This window comes from Aethalodelphis obliquidens, unplaced genomic scaffold (assembly GCF_003676395.1).
Source record: "Aethalodelphis obliquidens isolate GAN/ISIS:26980383/991018 unplaced genomic scaffold, ASM367639v1 scaffold5, whole genome shotgun sequence".
Classification (NCBI taxonomy): domain Eukaryota; kingdom Metazoa; phylum Chordata; class Mammalia; order Artiodactyla; family Delphinidae; genus Aethalodelphis; species Aethalodelphis obliquidens.
Window position 1 is genome coordinate 12,065,888 of NW_020837949.1, and position 23,843 is coordinate 12,089,730.

General features: G+C 41.1%; 1 protein-coding gene across 4 annotated transcripts in view; it reads right to left on the minus strand.

Moving 5' to 3' along the window:
• Positions 1–3,496: 3,496 nt before the first annotated feature.
• Positions 3,497–23,843, minus strand: part of MGAM (maltase-glucoamylase) — a 104,287-nt gene continuing 83,940 nt past the window's right edge. For all 4 annotated transcript variants that reach the window (XM_027101691.1, XM_027101692.1, XM_027101690.1 and 1 more), the window contains 14 exons: positions 23,314–23,448; positions 22,758–22,845; positions 21,793–21,931; positions 20,812–20,945; positions 20,659–20,693; positions 20,449–20,565; positions 17,253–17,401; positions 16,567–16,651; positions 15,617–15,673; positions 9,756–9,880; positions 8,545–8,633; positions 7,177–7,226; positions 6,413–6,583; positions 3,497–4,695 (listed from right to left, as the gene is read on the minus strand). In XM_027101691.1, the coding sequence (XP_026957492.1) occupies positions 4,621–4,695; positions 6,413–6,583; positions 7,177–7,226; positions 8,545–8,633; positions 9,756–9,880; positions 15,617–15,673; positions 16,567–16,651; positions 17,253–17,401; positions 20,449–20,565; positions 20,659–20,693; positions 20,812–20,945; positions 21,793–21,931; positions 22,758–22,845; positions 23,314–23,448 (1,449 nt within the window). In that variant the 3' untranslated portion in view covers positions 3,497–4,620. The remainder of the gene's footprint in view (positions 4,696–6,412; positions 6,584–7,176; positions 7,227–8,544; positions 8,634–9,755; positions 9,881–15,616; positions 15,674–16,566; positions 16,652–17,252; positions 17,402–20,448; positions 20,566–20,658; positions 20,694–20,811; positions 20,946–21,792; positions 21,932–22,757; positions 22,846–23,313; positions 23,449–23,843) is intronic.

Genomic DNA, 23,843 nt, shown 5'->3' on the forward strand with positions numbered 1-23,843 from the left:
GTGAACGCCAGTGAAGAGGAGCCCTGGAAGCCCCCTGATTTCCAAGAGTTAGACTTTTAGTTGCTGGATTGTGAGGATGTGTGGGGATCTCAGAGAAGGGGTGCATCTGGGGGGGCTCAGGGAAGAAGCTATTTACCAAGCATCACTCAAAAAATAAATAGCAAAGAAAGAAGAGCCCTTTTAATGTCAAGTAATGAATATAGAGAAAAAAATGTGAAGTTAGAAAATCACCATTTAATAAATGTATAGTAATAAATTGAATCAGACAAGAATCATCAATGGGTGACAAAATAGGAGAGTAACCCAATAGCTACATAGCCTCAAAGTATCTCCTCATTATATATTTATTAATTATGATGAGAGGAAATAGTAATTTTACGATAGACCTGGCAGACACCACCTCAAGGAAGTAAGCCAATTAGCATCACCAATCATGGACAGACATCATGTGCCTCCTGACAGGCATACCAGGAAACACATAACATCAATTCTACGTAATATCTGTCCAAGAAATGTACAACCTCGGTATAACCATGAGGAAATATTAGACAAACCCAAAATGAGGAATATTCTACAAAGATCTGACTTGTAATTGTGAAAATGTCAAAATCAAGAAGGAAAATGAGGGGCTGAGGTATAGTTCCACAGTAAACTTAAAAACAAAAATCCAGGGCTTCCCTGGTGGCGCAGTGGTTGAGAGTCCGCCTGCCGATGCAGGGGACGCGGGTTCGTGGCCTGGTCCAGGAAGATCCCACATGCCGCGGAGCGGCTGGGCCCATGAGCCATGGCCGCTGAGCCTGCGCGTCCGGAGACTGTGCTCCGCAACGGGAGAGGCCACGACAGTGAGAGGCCCGCGTACAGAAAAAAAACCAAACAAAAAAACCCCCCAAATATCCAGTTAAAATGAATGCACCATGTGCTCCTCATCCAAATTACTACCTGTTGCTGTTGTCATTGTTGTTGTTTAGTGGTTTTTGTAAAGAACATTATTGGGATGATTGGTGAAATTTGACTAACGTGTGTGCATTAGATGGTGGCATTGTCTGAACGTTAACTTCCTGACTTGGCTGATTATATTGTGGTTATGTAAGAATATGTCCTTGTGTTTTAGGAAATACACACTGAAGCATTTTGTGATGTTGAGACATTGTGTCTACAAACTCTCAAATTATACGCATGTGTGCACGTGTGTGAGCGAGAGGAAATATGGTAAATAATTTATAGTTTATGGATAATATTTGGGAAATCTGGGTGAAGAATATAATGAAGTTTTTATACTATGTTTGCAACTTTTCTCCACACTTATTTCAAAATAAAAATGTTAATTTTAAAAAAAGAAACAAGCATAAGATCTATACAAAAAGAGTATGAAAATGGAGCAACTTTTTTTTAAAGGCACACAGTTACCTAGAAAAAAAAGTCAATTTAGAAAAATGTCAGCTTTTCCAAGCAAGTGTTTTTGACCACTCTGAGCAGAAAACCTCCAGTCTGCAAGCTATAGTGTACCCTTGGATTAATTTCACTGGCAGAAAATATGATGTTTCCCATATAAAATAATGTGCATGAACTTACACACACACATACACACACACACACACACACACACACACACACACACACACAAGCACGCACAGAAGCTTTGTTTCTGCCTCTATAAACTCCTAGAATGACAATAGACACCGTATCTTTTGCTTTAGTACAAGAGAGCCTTTGTAAAAAGGGAAAATGCACCTGGATCTCATTTCAAATTGGGACAATATGTTGGCAAAAGATCAAGAAAGGAGATTTATTGTTACACAAATCTTTCTATTCTTTGTGTGACAGTTTACTCTTAACTCCCCACACCCTGTGTGCACTTGTGACATCATTCACATTAAATGCTAACTGACAATCCCAGCTATAATCTGTTTCCTATAGTGCAGAAAACAGCTAGCTTCACCATCCCTTCTTGCTAACCAGCAGCTGGAAGATATTAGGTCACATGCTTGTGTTGACCAATGAAAAAGTAACAGAGACATTTTGAAGGGAAGAGACAAGCCTGTGAGCCAGTATCTTCCCATTTTTCATTAGTAAGAAGGAACAGTGAAGTTAGCTATTGGCAGAACATTGTAAATCAACTTATAAGTCGATTAAAAAAATAAAGTGTAAAAAAAAATTGTAGATATCTCAAAATATTGTTTATGCTGCTCATCACACTGACGTTATGACATGAGATCCACTTGCTAGATCTTGTTATTTAATGTGATAATTTTTAAAAACACCTCATGTATTAAATTTTTTTAATATTTGCATAACTATTTCAATATAATAGGATTCCTTTACAATATTATGCATTTTACTTTATGCATTTAAGAACATCATTCTTAGGAGGGGTTCCATAGATGCCATTAGACTGTCAATAGGGCCCTTGACGCTACAAATGTTGTAAAGCCTTTCATGCTTCACTCAGAGACTTGGCAATCAGGATTCTCTAGTAAGAAATCTTCTCCTTGAGCATTTTGTAGCAACCAGAGCCAACTTCTAGCAATATGTCCTTGATGATAACATAAAATATTTCTCATATATCAAGTAAATAATTCTTTCCTACTGGTAGCCTTCCTGGGTTTATCAAAGGATAGCTGACAAGTTTCCCATCTTTTTTTTTTTTTTTTTTTTTTGCGGTACGCGGGCCTCTCACTGTTGTGGCCTCTCCCGTTGCGGAGCACATGCTCCGGACGCGCAGGCTCAGTGGCCATGGCTCACAGGCCTAGCCGCTCCGCGGTATGTGGAATCTTCCGAACCGGGGCACGAACCCGTGTCCCCTGCATCGGCAGGCGGACTCTCAACCACTGCGCCACCAGGGAAGCCCTTTCCCATCTTTTTGATCAAAGGATTCCTGTGGTTGTTTTTCCATGTTTCACTAGTTGCCTAGTTAGTGCAAGCTCTCATCCAAAAGCCTCTTATTTTGATAATTAGAATACTAAGCTAATTTACCTATATTATTTTTATGTAGCCTTATGGAGGCACTGACACATGAGTAAACAAGTAGAATCTGGCTTCCTGGTATAAGAAAGAAAGAGAGAAAGGAAGGAAGGAAGGAAGGAAGGAGAAAGGGAGGGGGTATAAATTAGGAGTATGGGATTAACAGATACACACTACTATATATAAAATAGATAATCAACAAGGATTTACTGTATAACGCAGGAAACAATATTCAATATCTTATAATAACCTATAATGGAAAGTAATCTGAAAAAGTTATATATGTACACATATATATATATAAAACTGAATCACTTCGCTGTATACCTGAAACTAACACACAATTGTAAATCAACTATACTTCAATTAAAAAAGGGAAAGACAGAAAAAGACATAGGAAAGCAAACACATTCATCTCTAATACACTCATTTTCAAGTAATACTAAAAGTAAATATCCCTGTTGAACATTAGTATATAATTTCTTTATCCCAAAATCTAACCACCTAGTGTTTTAACCAACAGTGCTGCAAATTCTGTTTTTGCCAGAGTTATGTTACCAAGTATAGTAACTTCTATGATGATTAGAAAAACAACAAGCACAGCCTCCCACAAACCTAAGAAAAACCCATGCCAGAGGCATAAGGCAAAGGATGAATAACCATAAACCTGATCATTTCCCTGGTGGATTAGCCCGCAGGAACTCTGATGCCGAAGGGAACAAGACCAATTCAGAAGGGTTTTTGCTGAATAGAAAGAAGTTTTAATGCCGAAGTGAGATTACCCACGGTCAAATTACCACAAAATTCCAAATCTTTTGTAAATCTGCTTGCCTATTTTTAGTTGGCACGTGAGTTGCATGCATTTGTGTGAACTGTGGTTATATACATCGGGCACAGAGTAGAGAAATAAGGTTTACATATTTCAAAGCACACCACAGCAAAAATAAGTTATTTTTTACATTCAGATGCCTTCCTTCAACTTTGCCTGCTTAAATCTCACCCCAGCCCTATTCCCACAGGCTAAGGATTTCCCCTAGCCCCTCCTCTTGTTTTCAAATGAGCTAGCTCTTCCCTTCTCCTTCCCATGAGGCTGCTATTCCTAATACTTGTATGTTATCTTCTTACTTGTCATGGTCACTTTTATCCTCATCATCTGTTCTCTCTCATCTCTCCTGCTTACCTTCCCTACATTTGCCTTTTCTTCCCCTTATATCATGCTCTCAGCAAATTATCCCATCTCCCTATAACTAACTACCTGGCAGATGTTCTTTCTGGACACTGTTTTGAGGAGTTAGTTAGCTCTAGGATCCGAACTATCCTGGAAAGCTGTAGCTTGTATTTAGCAAGAGTGGGCCCATCCCCTAATCACACACACATATACACGCACACACGCTTCATCATGGACCCAGTGCGTCTTCAGTATATGTATGTTTAGCCATCAGTACCATAGTAATCACAGAGAGACATCAAGGTAACCCGCAGTTTTCCACACCTCCCTACTGCCTATAGCACAGGGCTAAAACACAGACAGAACATAAAACAAAACCAAGAAAATATTTTAGCTGTACTGGGCACGATCTGGCAACACACAATAATTTTATGAGCATGAAGTATAAGTAGTATCAAAGCCATTCGTAGTTAGGATCTTGCTCTAAAAATTCAGAGTGCTCTCCATGTCAGTGAAGTGAAATTGTGTAAGCTGAGGTTTCTGCTGGTCACATCAATGTTCAACACCTGTTGGGAACCAAAGAAAAAGCATTGGGCATCTGGTGATTGAAGTTTACTGCAGTCAAGCAAATCAGATACAAGCCAGTGGTCCATACACACTTTCACAAGTCGTTGCCTAGCTTCCAGACTGCCCTCAGATTTTCAGGTGAGAAGGGTATTTCTTAATCCCTTAGAGTACAAAAATCATTCAGTACATAGGGAAAAGACGACAAGACCCTAAATAATGAAATACACAACCACTGCAGAGAAACAACTGCGCAAATTGGAGAAAATGTCCTCGGAGCCCTCCTTTTATTGCCTGCTTCTCCTCTTCCCTTATGGCACCTTGATGATTGCCCAGTAAGAGTCTGATATTTCAGTGTTTTTTTCTAGGCAAATACTTTCCATAAAGTTTCACCGCATGTGCAGTAGTTAGCATGTTTGTCAGCAACAAAATTGGGCAAAATCCTTTATAAGCTCTTGGTTGAGTTGGGGAAGTTGGTTGACAAGAAAACCACAAAAATGAGGAAACAAGTAAAAAATACAAAGTGAAGGAAAACTTTCATTTCAGGCTTTGTAATCAGGAAGGATTATGAAAAAAGAAAGTTCTGAAAAAAGCAAGAAGTAAGCACACAAGGGAAGAGCCCATTTACCATGAGGCTAGGTACTGGAACCACAACACTGCATTAAATCCAAGGTGCAGATTTTTCACATATTTAACATTCATGAAATCAGAATGTGTCTTACAATCAACAGGCTTGGAATTACTGTGAACAAGTAGCCCTCCTGACAACGGTTTGTACACGTGTGAACTTCATTGCTTCTACTGGTGTTACGAATGGATGGACTGTAAACCACTTAAGAATCATTTTAGAAAGGAATATGTATCTTGGCTGACAGTAAAGTCAAAAAAATATGCTACGATGAAAACTTGTATAAAGGATCTTAGTGGCTTTGGAGTAAATTGCATAGACAGCAGTGAAAGAATTTTTAGGAAATGATGTATCACCAACACCTTTGATAGTTCAGAGGAAATATCTTAACCAATTCGGGCCACATATTTTTCTTCTAAATAATAATAAATCAAATAAAATAATTTAAAATATTTACCTAGAAATTTAAATAATAAAAGAAAAACTTAAATGATATAAAATGGTTAAGATATTTCTAATATTTCTTCACATTTAGATTTTCCCTCTCCTAAATTACCTTGATGCAGATCTATCAATGTCCATGTATCTCCACCCAACATCTTCCTCTGTAGTATCATAGTAAAATGATAAAAATCTTTGGCTAAAGAAATTTTGTAAAGCTTTCCATATTTTTAAAATAGAAGTTTTAAGTGATAGGAAAGCATAGAATCATACTTTTGTAAGACTTTTTCTTTCTTTGTGGCACGGGAAATAAAGGAGCAAATTTTAACTGACGGTGTCTTATAATTGATAAAATATGGTAGTTCAAGCTGTTTGAGAAGTAGATCTCTGAGGCAAAGACAAAGTTTTACATAGGTTTGCAGACAAGAAGACGTACATGACAAGTAAGGATCCAGACCATCAGTTCCAAATGATAATAAACCCTGAATTTTCCCTTCATCTCCGTGCTGTCCTCTCTGACACACGGAACACAGAGGGATTCGGGAAGGGCTTTGCAGGAGAGGGTATCATCTGGAAGGGAAGCAGGAAGGAACTGCCCTAGGTAGCTCAGGGTTGGGAAATACCATTTGGACTTTTCACTGGTCACAAACCTGTGTTGTAGAGTTGTAGGAGAAGGTGGGTGTTATAACCATGCCGCTCACAGAGATGCTGACACCGGAAACGGAGACACTGCCCACTCCCCAGATCTCAATGTAGCCCAGTTTCAAAGGGTTTGTATCGCTGATGTATTTGTTGAAAATTACATGACTGTGCATTGTATTCTGTCAATTGGAGATAAAAGAAACCAGAGGGGGGAAATAGCAAAATTTGTTCAAATTTTTCACAACCTCTTTTTAGGCACAAATGTAGACCATGAAGTGAGATAACTTAAGAGCCCCCCCGTCTTGTGACCTTGGATAGTGAGACCATGATTTTAGCATTCTGTCTCCCATTGTCAACTACCATCCAAATCTGCATTGGTTAAGCACTGGCAGGGTCTCTAGGATCATCCCAACTCTGAGAAGACAAAGAATCTCAGCTATCAGGAACCTTATATTCCACATGTGGGGAAGTCACAAAATATGCTGACCATTCCAAGGCGACATAGGAACAAGGGCTAGGAAACATCGAAACAGCCTGTCCATCTGTGCTTGGTGAACTGGAATAAGCTACTGATGAAATATGAATGGGCTTAATCACAGAAGACTTCCAGGGAGCATATTATATCTCTATCTGAAGTCTAGAGGATGGGGAAGTTGCAAATTAGTAAGATGAACAGTGAAGGAATTCTAGGTGGATTTATGTCATGATTCCCAGCATCTTAGTAAGCTAGTAGAACTCTATCTTCTCCCTTCACAGTCCCAGTCACACTCACCTGGCTGACAGAAAAGCGGGCCAGGTAGTAGAGTCCTTTCCCATAGGTATCTGCAAACAAAGAACAAAGTAAGCATGATCTGGAACATGCTCTAGAATTCTAATTGCTTACCTGGTTACCTTGGTTGAGAAAGTAGGGATGATTTTTGTTTGGGTTTTTTATCTTATTTTTCTTCTTTACAGAGTTCCGTTTTGGGAGATTTAGTCAGACTCTGGCTCCAACCTCAGTTTACACAAAACGTTTGAAGTGAGTGTACACAGCTGCCTCTGTCTAAGAGAGTCGCCTCATATAGTATAGTTTTCTAACACCACACTTAGTCCACTTCTCTTTCTTGTGGTCTGTGATTCCCAACATCTTGGTAGTCACCTCGGAATCTCCAGACTCCTGCTAGAGTCGCACATATCTGCACACACGTGCATGCACACCACATCACAAACACCAAGGCTGGTGTGTAATTGGTCAGTTTATCTTGAGAGGTCTTAGGCAGTTTTTTAAATGCCATCTCCAGAGAATAGACTTCTTTGTCCTTTATCCTTAATTTATGCCGCAGGTCCAGGGAGAATATCCTTAAAGGTGGACTAGCCAGAGCTTTGTTACAGGTACTCCCGCCCCACACCCTACCTCGTGGCTTTCTCACTCTTCCCCATACACTTGCCTCTTTCTAAGTTGCTGGTCACTCGGTCAGAAGGCATTGGCTATCCTCTAGAGCTGTGCTGTCTGAGATAGTAGCCACTAGCCAAACATAGCTATTTAAATTTAACGTAATTACAATTAAATGAAATTTAAACTCCAGTTGCTCAGATGTACTTGTCATGTTTCAAGTGCTCAATAGTCACATATGCCTACTTGCTAGCATATTGGACAACACAGATATAGAACATTTCCATCACTGCAGAAAGTTCCATTGGGTATCACTGGGCCTGGAAATTACTAATGGTGCTTGAGACATCCTCCTGAGAGGTTACTAATTCCTGTAAACTCCTAATGGAAGATTCCCCCCAATAAATAGCACAGCTGATAGAGGCATTGCCTCTCTTACTGGGACATGTAATTAGGGAATGTGCCCTTGAACATAAACCAGATATGGAAGTATAGCTCAGTTGGCTACAAAGCAACTCCCCCTACGGCTCCTATACTGCTGTTTTCCACAGTGGATTAGGACAGCTGGATAACGGTGAGAGATTCAGAGTTAAGCTTCATATGCATGAGGCACAAGGATCATGTATTATACACTTAAAAGTAACAAATGGCTATATTTAAAAGTGCACGATTGTCTTAACACAGAAAAGGAAATAGCAGCCCTATAAGGTATCCAGGAACCTAGCCAATGGTATTGACATGAATGAATCCGAGGTGGCCCTTACTCACCAATGCTTTGCCCATCATCCCAGAAGAGCCAACCTTCAGCAGTCCCCTCATCATCCAAGGCAACCTTGAAGCCTGTGAATTTCTGACGGCTGCAGTGACGGAGGAAAGAGACTTTGGGTAAAAACAAAGCCACAGCCACAAACCCAGCTTCTTCATAAAAACGTAAAGGAAGTGCTTCATGATATAAAGACTGGGTACTGGGCTTCCGGAGATGTGGGATCTAGTTCTAGTTCTGTCTCCATAAGCTCTATGACTTCATGTCAGGAATGGATGAATGAATCAAAGGGAATTTTCCTTTAAGGCTGTATAAGCTCATAGGAGATCTACAATCTCTACAAAAAGCTACAAGCAAACTCACTGGCTTCCTTCCTTTCTCCACTGTGAGGAAAAGCCTAGTGCTTCAATCTTTCTTCTTTCATGACCTAATGTCCACATGTACAGTGAGTTCTGTTTACAGATGTCCTAAGTTCTTCAGTTTTCAACAGAATTTTTGCAATAAAATGAGTAAGGCTCCAAGAATTTTAGTCTGACATCAGACATACATGGATTTTAGTCCCTGCTCAACTTCTTACTAACTGTGTGACTCTGAGTTAATCACTTAGCCTCCTGAAGCCTCTCTTTGCTAATCTGAAAAATGGGGATGATAACAGTACTTACACCATAGGGCTTATCTTTCCTTTTGTTAGGAAAAATAGATAATCTCCAAATAGAAATCTCCATGTTAGTACAGTTCTAGGCACAGAGCAAGCATTCACCTGCTGTCGGCTATTATCAATTATTATATAGGCCTAGAATACATAGGCTATATATTAGGTCTAGAATTTTAAAATCTCGCATGTAAGGGATCTCAGCCTCAGTTGCCATATGGCTTACACAATTTTTCAGCAGTAATTTTCTTAGCAAAGAGTCAATTATGATCCAGTCTTTTAAAACTAGCATGAACCATGGTTGCTCTCCTGTTTGACTTCCACCTCAAATGTCACTAATGAGACCTAATAGCACACCCACTTAGATCTAAAATAGCTGTTAATTAAGAATTGTTCAGAGTACAGAATCCAAAAAAAGGTTAAAATGCAAAGTAAGCAAGCAAGCAAGCAAAACTGTTTAGTAAAAGTGCTCTGGGGCCTGAGGGTGCAGTTTACAGATTGGTGGGCTTCACCAGGATCTGGGCTGCCTGGCGTGGAAGGGAGAAACGTGACGCCCTCCCTCACCTTAAGTGGGTGTTCTGTGCAGGCTCTTGCCAGGGCAGGATGTAGCCCCCACGGACATGAAGATTAATGTGGTCAAGAGGCGCTGGCAAGGTCTTCCACTCTCCCCGGGCTTGAATGTCCACACCCTGTGGGCCAGAAGAAGGTGATGGAGAGAACACATCTGCCCGAATGATGCATTTACCAGACATCTTGTCCATGCTCGGAAGCTGCTGCCTGTTCAGGACCTGTTATCACACTTTTCCACGCTCGCCCAGCTGCTCTACGGGATCGAGAGCTGCTGCCAGGGCATCATGTCAGGGTCTCTTGTCTTTGGGGGCTTCTGCTGTACACACCCCATGAGATCACAGCTGCCTCTCACCCTACCCTTACCCCATATCCTGTTTCTGCGTAGGAAGCAAAGCTAGAGGAGGCTGAGCGAGCCTTCTTTCTTTCTGTTCGGCTCCCGATTCACTCCCCCAAAGACACGTTCCCTTTGTTTTGTCCCATCTCCGCCTCCATCTCCCTCCACTGCCCCTCACCCCACCCTCACTAACACCTTTGACTCCTACTTGACAGAAATAATTAAAGTGAACTGCCTTACTTCACAAATCCTTATCTTTAACTCATTACATCTTCCTTTATGTTTCACATCTTGATCTTGCCTGTGACAGGGAGAAGCATCTCTCACCCCAGGCCATAAACCTCGATTCCTAAGAAACCGTCCTCCCTCACGTTCTCAGCCTAGAGCAAGGCTTCTCGAATTCAGCACTGTGGACGTTCTGGGCCAGATAACCCTGTGCTGTGGGCACTGTTCTGTGCTTTCTAGATGTTGACCGGTGTCCATCCACTAGATGGACAAATTTTTATCAGCAAAGATATATAACAGGTTGTTAATGGGGGTTAGCTTTAGAAGGGGGACCAAGGACTGGGAGAATAGTGAATTTTACTTTCCGTTTTCCCTTTTCCAATATTTGAATTTTTACCAGTGGAGGGATTTTTACTTTGCTAATTTTTTGGCACCCCATCTGTCTTTCAGGGTACTTTTCCAGTCCATATTCCTCTGATATCTTCCATCCTTTAACCAGTATACTTGCATTTCTTCTTCCTCTAAATTTCTACACTATATTTTAATATTCCACAGTGTTCCTTATATCGAAGGTTTTTTTTTTTTTTTTTTGGTTCACAGGCCTCTCACTGTTGTGGCCTCTCCCGTTGCGGAGCACAGGCTCCGGACACGCAGGCTCAGCCGTCATGGCTCATGGGCCCAGCCGCTCCGCGGCACGTGGGATCTTCCCAGACCGGGGCACAAACCCGTGTCCCTTGCATCGGCAGGTGGACTCTCAACCACTGCGCCACCAGGGAAGCCCTCGAATGATTTTTTAATTTTTATTTTATATTGGAGTATAGTTAATTAATAATGTTTTGTTAGTTTCAGGTATACAGCAAAGAGATTCAGTTATACAAATACATGTATCTATTCCTTTTCCAAATTCTTTTCCCATTTAGGTTATTACAGAGTATTAAGCAGAGTTCCCTGTGTTATACAGTAGGTTCCTTAACTTGTTCCTTTTCACATGACCAGATGGTGAAATAGGTCTCATACACTTTGTGTATCCTCTAGAATAGGGATTAACAAATTTCACCTTTAAAGGGTCAGATAGGATATATTTTACACTTTGTGGGCCAGATAGCCTCTGATGAAACTACTCAAAACTACTTGATTCTAATTAAACATCAAAATTTTATATTTTTCTAAATGGCTTGTTCCATCAACATTTGGCTTCCTATGTTTTGTTTTGTCTCAAAAAGAAACAAAAAAAGTTGAAAGACTCAATCAAAGCTATTTTCTATTTAAAGGGAACACTCTTGCACTGCTGGTGGGAATTTAAATTGACACAGCCACTATGGAGAACAGTATGGAAGGTCTTTAAAAGACTAAAAATAGGGGCTTCCCTAGTGGCACAGTGGTTGAGAGTCCGCCTGCCTATGTAGGGGACACGGGTTCGTGACCCGGTCTGAGAAGATCCCACATGCCGCGGAGCAGCTGGGCCCATGAGCCATGGCCGCTGAGCCTGCGCGTCCGGAGCCTGTGCTCCGCAACGGAAGAGGCCACAACAGTGAGAGGCCCGCATACCTAAAACAAACAAACAAACAAACAAACAAAAACTAAAAATAGAACTACCATACGACCCAGCAATCCCACTACTGGGCATGTACCCTGCGGAAACCATAATTCAAAAAGAGTCATGTACCACAATGTTCACTGCAGCTCTATTTACAATAGCCAGGACATGGAAGCAACCTCAGTGTCCATCAACAGATGAATGGATAAAGAAGATGTGGCACATATATACAATGGAATATTACTCAGCCATAAAAGGAAATGAAATTGAGTTATTTGTAGTTAGGTGGATGGACCCAGAGTTTGTCATACAGAGTGAAGTAAGTCAGAAAGTGAAAAACAAATACCGTATGCTAACACATATATATGGAATCTAAAAAACAAACAAACAAAAATGGTCATGAAGAACCTAGGGGCAAGACGAGAATAAAGACGCAGACCTACTAGGGAATGGACTTGAGGATATGCGGAGGGGGAAGGGTAAGCTGGGACAAAGTGAGAGAGTGGCATGGACATATATACACTACCAAATGTAAAATAAGATAGCTAGTGGGAAGCAGCCACATAGCACAGGGAGATCAGCTCAGTGCTTTGTGACCACCTAGAGGGGTGGGATAGGGAGGGTGGGATGGAGGGAGACACAAGAGGGAAGTGATATGGGGATAGATGTATATGTATAACTGATTCACTTTGTTATAAAGCAGAAACTAACATACCATTGTAAAGCAATTATACTCCAGTAAAAATGTTAAAAAAAAAAAAGCTATTTTCTATTTAAAAGCCATGTATAAAACCAGCAATTCCAGGAAACTTTTCTCTTCTTTGATAGCCCTCACACTTCACTTTCTTTTATATGGTATGTATAATTATGTACATATGTATTAGTGTTTATAACATGCAAATATTAGCTCCAGATTAGATGGTGAACTCCATAGGGAAACTTCTCCAGTATATACCACACCCAGAGCTCAGTGTGGTGGTTTGCACCTGGGCAAGGTTGGGACTAGAGTGAGATGTGTCAGGTGCCTAGGATGCACCATTTAAGAAGGCACTTACTCTCAGCATCCTGCAAACACAGGGGCCGCCTTAAAAAGGAGCGCCTCCTTAAACCGTGTGCCCTAGGCACCTTACTTGCTTCACCCTGGCGCTGGCCCCGCACCCAGGAGCCTCAGTGTACTCAGAGTGACTGCCTGTTAGTGACTAAGCCAGTCAACATGCAAACTCAGGACAAAGGCTTCACTCACTTAAAGGAAGTTGGCTGCTCCATCCCAGAAAGCCCTCGCTGGGAAGCACAGCGCAGTCTTAACCTACTGCCAACCAGAGGACAGATCCAGCTCAGGAAAAAAGGGCGTGTCAGGGAGGACTCAGGGCTCCATAAGACAGAGAAGAAAAGGAACAAAATTTCCATTGTCCTTGCAGGGTTTTCACCCAGTCCCACTACAAATGGCTTGGCTGAAAGGGCCCAGAGCACGCTCTGCCTCTTGTCCTCCTGCTGTTATCCTTTTGCTGTATTTCTAGTTTGCTGCTTTGCTCTGCTCAGAAAAGTCAGGAGAGGAGGACACCACCTACGATTGTTCCTCAAGAATCAAACTCTGGATTTCCCTGGTGCTCCAGTGGTTAAGAATCCACCTGCCGGGCTTCCCAGGTGGCACAGTGGTTGAGAGTCCACCTGCGGGTGCAGGGGACGCGGGTTCGTGCCCTGGTCCGGGAAGATCCCACATGCCGCGGAGCGGCTGGGCCCGTGAGCTATGGCCGCTGAGCCTGCGCATCCGGAGCCTGTGCTCCACAACGGGAGAGGCCACAACAGTGGGAGGCCCACGTACCGGAAAAAAAAAAAAAAAAAGAATCCACCTGCCAATGCAGGGGACACAGGTTCAATCCCTGGCCTGGGAAGATCCCCCATGCCATGGAGCAACTAAACCTGTGAGCCACAACTACTGAGCCTGTGCTCTAGAGCCCTCGAGCCACAACTACTGAGCCTGCGTGCCACAACTACTGAAGCCCGTGTGCCTAGAGCCCGTGCTCCACAACAAGAGAAGCCACCGCAATACGAAGCCCACACACCGCAACGAAGAGTAGCTCCCGCTCGCCGCAACTAGAGAAAGCCTGTGCGCAGCAATGAAGACCCAATGTAGTCAAAAATGAATTAAATTAATAAACTTATTAAAAACAAATCAAACTCTGACTTGTCTGTGTCCCTGCAAAAGAACACTGCTTGTACCAATTTACATTCCCACCAACAGTGTAGGAGGGTTCCCTTTTCTCCACATCCTCTCCAGCATTTATTGTTTGTAGATTTTTTGATGATGGCCATTCTGACTGGTGTGAGGTGATACCTCATTGTAGTTTTGATTTGCATTTCTCTAGTAATTGGTACAGCCACTATGGAAAACAGTATGGGGGTTTCTTAAAAAACTAAAAATAGAACTACCATATGACCAGGAATCCCACTCCTAGGCATACACAAAAGAAAACCATAATTCGGAAGGATACATGAACCCCAATGTTCACTGCAGCACTATTCACAATAGCCAGGACACAGAAGCAACCTAAATATCCATCAACGGAGGAATGGATAAAGAAGATGTGGTACATATATACAGTGGAATGTTACTCCATCATAAAAAAGAACAAAATAATGCCATTTGCAGCAACATGGATGGACCTAGAGATTGTCATACTGAGTGAAGTAAGTCAGACAGAGAAAGACAAATATATGATATCGCTTATATGTGGAGTCTAAAAAAAGGCTACAAATTAACTGATCTACAAAACAGAAATAGAGTTACAGATGTAGAAAATAAACTTTTGGTTATCAGGGGGTAAGGGAGAGGAGCGATAAATTGGAAGATTGGAATTGACATAAATACACTACTATATATACAATAGAAAACTAATAAGGATCTACTGTATAGCACAGGGAACTCTACTCAATACTCTGTAATGGCCTATATGGGAAAAGAATCTAAAAAAGAGTGGATATATGTATATGTATAACTGACTCACTTTGCCGTACACCTGAAACTAACACAACATTATAAATCAACTGTACTCCAATAAAAATTGAAAAACAAAAAAAGAAAGAACACTGCTTGAAGCTTCTGTGAAAGACTGTTTTCCCAACTTAGTCTCTGGGGTTCAGACTAGCCCAGAAAAGTCATATGACAGAGAAGGCTGTGTTCCTTCCCCATTTCTAAATGCATTTGCATCACACCAGCTCACAAAAGTCAGGCCTTATACCTCTGTGTACATTTTACATACTGCCTAGGGCCTTGCTTACCTTAGGAAAGTACATTTAACAACTCCTCTTTGGGCATCTATGCTATAAAAGAAGGTATTATGTAAAAAGACAGAGGGGAAAAGGCTCCTAATACTTATGAACTTCCAGTCTAGCAGGGAGAATATAAACAAAAACCATAGCTTCCAGCACAACTTCAAGCATTTACCAGTGTCCGCCATTTTACACCACTGTGAATAGTGGTGGTATGAGGAAAGATAAAAACTAACACATAAAGAACACCCACAAAAAGCCAGGCACTACAGCAGATGCTTTCACACATTTCAGAACAATTCTGTGAGGGAAGCGGTCTTTCCCCACGTGGAGGTGAGAAAAATGAGGCTACAAGGTTAAAAGTGACATGTCCAAGACACACAACAAGTGGGTTACGGAGCCAGAATTTGACCTGAGGTCTGTCAGCTTCTAAAGCCTGTGCATGCTATCATTTCCCCAGGTTGTATAGAAACAATCAGAAAAACTTACCGTGTAGTAATCATACCAGCGGGCTCTAGGGAAATATGCAGTGACATTTCTGGCGTTCTAAAATTAAACAACAAAAAAAACAAGGCATGAGCAGTAGGCTCAACTCTCTAGGGCAGAGTAACCATTTGCATAGTAAAGGGGTCAAAACAACGTAGTGGCCTTGGACCCACAGGCCTCTTCTCTCTAGAGGTCACCAGTGTTGGGAAAGGCTCCCTTCTCTGATCCCTTCTCAAACTGGGGAGATCTGCCTAACCAAAAATGGTGGCTTCTGTAAAACCCTTTGGGATCCGGGACTTAAGGGGGGAAAAAAAAATCATCATTTACTTATAGACTTATCCCATACCCTCTCTAAAGAGACAAACTGAGGCTGGGTCTAGAGCAGAAAAATAATTTGTAGGTTTACCGCACCAATACTTCAGAAATTATGATTAGTGCAGTAAGTTTTGGAGAAGATCCGGTTAACTGTTACTTTAATCAGAAGCCTAATCATTGATAAATGAAGTAAAGAAAGGGCTGCCTGAGGACCTCTTTTGGAGGAAGGGAAGAGCTAGCCAGCAACAAAAGTATACACATTGCTACAAACAATCCTTCTGAAAAGTTTTGTTTTAATGGTGATAGAGGATAGCAAGGATTTCCTTATAGTACTGTCCCCACCTGACTCATACTCCTTCTTTCAGTTAAAGAAGAAATGATTATATCTTCAAATATATCAAAGGGTTTTTTCCTTCTTGATTATCCAATGAATCAGAATTCGTTATACTGATTTTAAAGATGAGGGAGCTGAGGACCAGAACACCTAAGTAATGAACTTCAGCTCAGAGGGAGAGGAAGAGACAGAGGTAGAATAAGAAACCACATCTCAGGACCCCATCAGATGAGGCCTCTTCTCTTCGACTAGTCACCGGCCTCATAGCTGGGATCCTCTATTCGTCAGAGGCCTCCATACTCACAGGCTCCAGGACAGGGCTGACCAGGAAGGCTGGGCCCAGAAGGAACTGACTGTCTACATCCCAGGTCACCTGGTCTGACACAAACCTGGAGAGGGAAACCAAGGTACCACAGTTAGGACCCCTACAGGACTCCAGATGGAGGCCTTGAAGAAACTCCTCAAGTTCAGACCCAAGTTGGAAATCCAGCCGCATCCTATGCCATCCTTTATTCTTCCCCTAGGTCAACCTTAATTAGACACATGCTCACTTTCTACATGTCATGTTCTTCAAACCCCAGAAATGGTTGGATTTAGACACGTTCTCACCTATCAACGTCTCCACACGTTTCTTAACCACAGCACATTTTAACACAAGAATGGTCTCCATTCCTCAGATATCCCCCTGGATTCGTGACCTGAGCTACTATAAAGGATACGTAGGTCTTTACAGGCCCAAATTAGAAAGAAATCATTCTGTGTTGTACTGTATATCATTTTGAAATTTTTCAAAAAAAATCAGTAGTCTTTTACCAAAGATCTAAGGTGTGACTGACACCATGCTAAAAGGAGTCATAACGTACGGTCTGTGCCTAGAGAGCTTTTGGCAAAGGCAGTCATGCCTTTAATTTGGAAGCATTGTTTTCTTCAACTGCCACCATATAGAATAAAATTATCACTTAGTCTTTGGTATCCTCGCTATACACTCACTCATGGAGAAGAGGCCGCACGACAGTGCTGCCCTCCGTGTTGGCCCTGTGCATCAGGGTGTACAGATATGGCAACAGGGTGTATCTGGTCTGCAGGACACTTCTGGAGATATTCACAAAGGTAGAATCCCAGGACACAGGGTCTTGCCTCTAAGGAGAAAAAAAAGTGTTCAGGGCTCAACTTAGGGGACCTGGGGGACGTAAGGAGATAACTGAACATTTATTCCAAATGAAGATCAAACAAAGCTAAACCAACGATGACTATAGATGAGACTCAAAGAATATTTTTAATAGACCAAAAGAGGTCACTGAAGCTTTCCCAGGACAGCTGAAAAAATTCCCCATAAGAAATGGGGGATGGGGTATATATTTGGTACAGTGCCCAAACTGAAAGAATACTGATTCATTGAAACATGAGGATTTTTTCATGTACTTGTTGGCTATTTGTATATCTTCTTTGGAAAAATGTCTATTCAGTTCCTCTGCCCATTTTTAAATCAGATTTTTTTTTTTTTGCTATTGAGTTGTATGAGTGCCTTATATATTTTAGATATTAACCCTTTATCAGATACATAGTTTGCAAGTATTTTCTCCCAATCTGTGGGTTGTCTTTTCATTTTGTTGATTCCATGCAGAAGCTTTTTAGTGTGATGTAGTCCCACTTTTTAAATTTTGCTTCTGTTCTTTGTGCTTTTGGTGTCATATCAAAAAAAAAAATTGCCAAGAGCAATGTCATGTAGATTTTTCCCTATGTTTTCTTCTAGGAGTTTTATGGTTTCAGGTCTTAATCCATTTTGAGTTAATTTTTTGTGAGTGTGGTAAGATTTGAGTTATTTTTGTGAGTGTGCCTGTGATTATCTAGTTTTACCAACATCATGCATTAAAGAGACTATGTTTTCTCCACAGAGTATTTTTGGCTCTCTTGTCAAATATTAGTTGACAGTACATGCAAAGGTTTATTTCTGGGCTCTGATTCTGTTCCATTGGTCTATTAGTCTATTTTTTTATGCCAATATCATACTGTTTTGATTACTAGACCATGTAGTTTTGATTATTATAGCTTTGTAATATAGTTTGAAATCAGGAGGCCTGATGCCTCTAGCTTTGTTCTTTCTCAGGACTGCTTTAGCTGTCTGTGGTCTTTTGCAATTCCATACAACTTTTAGGATTTTTTTTCTATTTCCGTGAAAAATCATATTAGAATTTTGATTGGAATTACATTGACTTCATACATGGTTACATTTTAACAATGTTAATTCTTCTGTTCCATGAACACAAAATATTTTTCCACTTGTCTCTTTCATCAATGTCTTACAGTTTTCAGTGTACAGATTTTTCACCTTCTTGGTTAAGTTTATTGCTAAGTACTTTATTGTGTTCTGATGCTATTGTGAATGGGATTGTTTTCTTTATTCCTTTTTCAGATATTTCACTGTTAGTGTATAGAAAGGCAACTGATTTCTGTATGTTGATTTTATATTGTGCAACTTCACTGAATTCACTGATTAGTTTCTAATAGTTTTTTTGTGACATCTTTAGGATTTTCTGTATATAAGATCATATAAACTGTAAACAGAGACCATTTTACTTCTTCCCTTCTGATTTGAATGCTTTTTTTTTCTCATCTGATGGCTCTGACTAGGACTTCCAGTACTATGTTGAATAGGAGTAGTGAGAGTGGGAACCCTTGTCTTTGTCCTGATCTTAAGAGAAAAAGCTTTCAACTTTTCACTGTTGAGTATAATATTAGCTGTGAGCTTGTCATATACGGCCTTTATTATGTTGAGGTACATTCCTTCTATACTCAATTTGTTGAGAGTTTTTAATCATGAAAGGATGTTGTATTTGTCAAGTCTTTTTTTTTCCTGCACCTATTAAGATGATCATATGACTTTTATCTTTTATTCTATTAATGTGGTATATCACATGATTTGCATATATTGAACCATCCTTGCATCCCACGGTTAAACCCCACTTGATCATGATGCATCATTCTTTCAGTGTGCTGTCAAATTCATTGTACTAATATTCTGTTAAAACTTTTTAGAACTATATTCATCAGGGATATTGGCCTGTTTTTCTTTCCTTGTAGTATATTGGCCTCTTTTTCTTTTCTTGTAGTGTCCTTATCTGCTTATGTATCAGGGTAATGCTGTTCTTGTAAAATTAGTTTGGCAGTGTTCCCAAACCTTTAATTTTTTGGAGGTGAGAAGTATTGGCATTAATTCTTTTTAAAATGTTTTACAGACTTTACCAGGGAAACCATCTGGTCCTGGGCTCTTCTTTGTTGGGAGATTTTTGATTACTGATCTCCTTACTCATAACTGGTCTGTTCAGATTTTCTAGCTCTTCATAATTCAGTCTTGGTAGGTTCATGTTTCTAGAAATTTATCCATTTCAACCAGGTTGTCCAATTTGTCAGTATATAATTGTTCATAGTAGTCTCTTATGATCTTTTATATTTCTGTGGTATCAGTTATAATGTCTCCTTTTTCATTTACAATTTTATTTATATTTGAGCTTCCTCAAATATAAATTTTTTTTTGTCTTAAGAAATCTAGCCAAAGGGCTGTCAATTTTTTTTATCTTTTCAAAGAACCAGCTCTTAGTTTCATTGATCTATTTTCTGGTCTCTATTTTATTTATTTCTGCTCTGATCTTTGTTATTTCCATTCTTCTGCTAACTTTGGGCTTAGTTTGTTTTTCTTTTGCTAGCTCCTTGAGGTGTAAAGTTAGGCTGCTTATTTGATATCTTTCCTTTTTCTATAAACTTCCCTCTTAGGACTTGGAATGGTAGTTATCAGGGGCTGGGAGGTGAGAGAAATGGGGAGATGTTGGTCAAAGAGTAAAAACTTCTTGTTATAAATTAAATATTTCTGGCGATATAATGTACAGCATGGTGTCCATAGTTAACAATACTGTATTATACACTTGAAAGTTGCTAAGAGCGTAGATATTAAATGTTCTCACAACAAAAAAGAAATGGTAATTATGTGACATGATGGAAGTGTTAACTGACCCTACTGTGATAATCATTTCACAATATATAAGTATATCAAATTTAAAAAAAGAAACATGAGGGTTTAACAGTTTTGAAGATGTCTTTGGGGAATATAGACTACATTACTTGTAGTTCAAAAAGGGAGTCTGTGTTCCTGGTGACACAGAACTTCTGAGCTCTGAGCTCAATGTCCTACCCTGGCCCCAATGCTGTTGTGGTTCCTCGAGAAGGGGTAAAAGGCCCCCAGCTGCATCCAGCGAGCACACATTTCATATTCAGCATCTTGAAAGAATCCACAAATATCTGCTCCTGTCTGAAACAGGGTAGAATAAAATGGGCCCGTTAATGATTTCTGAAAGATATCACCATCTGCTTGGTGATTAGGAGTAATCCAAAGGACACTTACAAAGGATATGCCGAAGAGGCTAAACTCCATCATGCCTGCAACGAGAACCACAGCTGCGTCAGACAAGGCACTCATGACCTGCCTCCTCTTCCCTCCTTGGAGAAGCCTTGATCGAAGACCCCAACTCCTCTCCTCTCCCAGCAGCCCACACACCAATGATAGATTTCCTCAGCTGGTCCCACGCAGCCGTGTTGTCACCCAGCCAGTGTCCTCCCCAGCGGCCAGAAGAAGGAAAAGTGGAGCGAGTGATGACGATCCCTCGCTGTCCCGTCACCTCCTGCACAGCTCTGCTCGGAGGGGAACAAGGGGGTGATTTAGGGCACAGCAGGTGAGGAAAGGCCACAAACCTTCTCCTCCCAGAGCTCCTGAGCCTAGGGCATGGTGACAAAATATCTCCTGTGTCACAGAAGGGAATATGGAAATCTAAGCCATGAGGTTCCTCACTGACTGACTCCATATGATGGTGATAATATTAAAAGTTGTGTCTTTACATTGTGTTTTATAGTGTTTCATATAAAAAAAAACCTTCACAATGTAATAAACTCACCAGATCACCTAAAAATAATAGGTAATCACTAAATTTTGCTATTTATTTACTCAATACTTAGTTTTATATATTTGGGAAAGAAGAAGATGAATTCCTTTATAAGGCTTTCCTTAGGATACTTCTTATTAAGTATGGAATGAGCACACAAAATGGGACAGTGATAATTAAGTAGAACACCAGTTGGCTACCCAACAAGAGTGACAAAAATAAATTCTAATAGAGATGTGTCACTTTTGAAAAAAAGGAAAGAGGTATCCAGTCCTCTGTGTTCCCTTACAATAAGTAAAGTTATTATAGCATCATCCACGCTGCGTGATGTCTTGTCTCCACGTGTATTTCCTCCACTAGGACTATTAGTCTCTTACTTAAATAAGGACCACGCCTTACTTAAATCTGTCCTGCTAACTAGGATCACAGGGTCTGGCTCCACGCTCATGAGTATTTAATAAATGAGAATTGCGACAGAGCTGTAATTAAAGTCTTCTTAACTCTTGGAAGAGGGAATGAAAGGACGAGCAGTGCAGCTTCATCAGTCCCTGGCTGTCCCTGCAGGCTGGCCCGACTGGAGAAGGCAGTTGATGACTCACTCGTACGTGGGTCTGGTCTGGGCCCACCCGTACAGGCTGTGCACGTCGTAGTGCCGCACCGGGGAGCCGTCAGGCAGGAGCTGCTGGCTCTCCATGCACAGGGTCTTGCTGCTCAGGCCCCTGTCCCTGGACTCCAAATCTGAGGAGAAAGATCTGGTGATGTGAAATCCACCCCTGCCTGATCCTGTTTATCCTTGACCTCTCCTCATGGGATCGGACTCTGGATCATAAGACTAACTTGACCCCTGCGTGGGTCCCTCTCCTCCCCAGGGGCATGGAAACATGCACGGCTCTGAGCTACAATGGCACTCGCAGGTGTTTTCAACATCCAGGGCCCTGGAGGGTTCCCCGGGAGAAAGCAGGGGCATGGGGGAGAACGCAGTTGTCAAACACTTACTGAGTGACAGGCTCCAACCTAGGCTTTTAACATGTATGTTATTTTATGTCATTCTTATCATAGTTCTATGGAGAAGATATCATTATCTTCCTTTAACAGTTTAAAAAACTGAGATTAGAAAATAGCAAGTAATCTGCTAAAGGTCACACAACTCATAGAGAGTATAATTTCCGGAGCCAAGATATGGACACAAATACGATGCCAAAGTCATTGACTCCATGATAAGGTGAGGCCATTACTTTCCACCCACTGGTGACACAATAAATTCCTGTGGAAGGATTAACATGAGCCTGAAGAAGTAAGACACCTAGCTGTGGGATCCTTTGGAGACATCACCACAGTTAACTGTTTTTTGAAAAAAATTTGAGAAACTTACCCAAAGGGGCCAATAACTTGCCCACACCCAACTGGGTAAAGCTCTTGGAATGTGTTTGTCTTTGGTCCCCCCAAAACCAGAGTGTCAGTCAGGATGTCCCTGAACATCAGGATAAATGTCTGGCTGCTGGACTCTTGCAGCTCATTCCCTGCAGCCATGGCACTGCCAGTAGAGGAGGCCAAGGGTCCTTACATGGCATGTAGGGAGGGTGGTTCAGACAGGCATCCTTGCAGCCTGGAGGGACTGCCCCACTCACGAAGTTTGCCGGTTCATTCATATCCTAGAAATGTCCAACACAGGAATACTTTACTTTTAAAAAGAATTATATACTGTTAACTCAGAGACAAGGAAGCAGAGAATAATTGTTCACCATCCAGTAATTCCACAGATACCAGCCCAGGGAGATTCATCAAATCCAGCTTGAGAAAGATCAATTAAGCCCTACAGAATGACTGGCTGGTGGATTTGAAAAAAAATTCTCACTCAGGGTGTGAGGCAGGCTCAGTTCCAAGGAATTCCTGGTAATCAGCTTGGAATTCTACAGCAAGAACTTCAGACAAGGTACAAGGTATGAGGAGTATCAGAATGGTCCACTCCAGATTGGAGGAACTGCAGTCTGATATGTCCAAAGTCTTTCTTGGATGACGATTACCCCTTTTGATTAAAGGTCAGTAATACATATGCTTAGGCACACAGAGATAGAAACACACCTATCCCCATGTACACAGACACAAACACACACACTTACAATCCATATGCCATCAAACTTCAAGCTCTTCTCTGGATCCCGTGGATTGGTGTACATTTCTCTCAACTCCCTCTTCCACCATGTGATGGTTGAATTACGGAAAAAGTCTGGGAAGGCCACATAAGCTCGGTATTGCTGTAAAAAGTAAATACAATTTATCTGTCCCGAACAAATATATTAGACAGAAAACAGGCATTTCCTAAAAGCTTAACTCATGCAAAGCCTATACTGTGTGGTGACAGTTAATCCAAAGTTATGAGCTTAAGTAATGTTCTTAGCTTATTGGAAATACAATGAGCTCAAAGAACAGGAATGAGCACAAATGAGACACCTTCTTATCATTTGGAAAGCACCCACGGACTGTTTTCCTCTTTGTATCAACATGAATGGTAGCCATCAACACCCCGAACTCACTTTTTCCATCGTTAGATACCCACCCCTCAACTTCTGTCCTGAGCACTCCTCAAAGACAAAGCATGAGCCAGGGAGACTGCAGCTTGAAAGGGGCAGACAGCAGATGCATTGTCAAC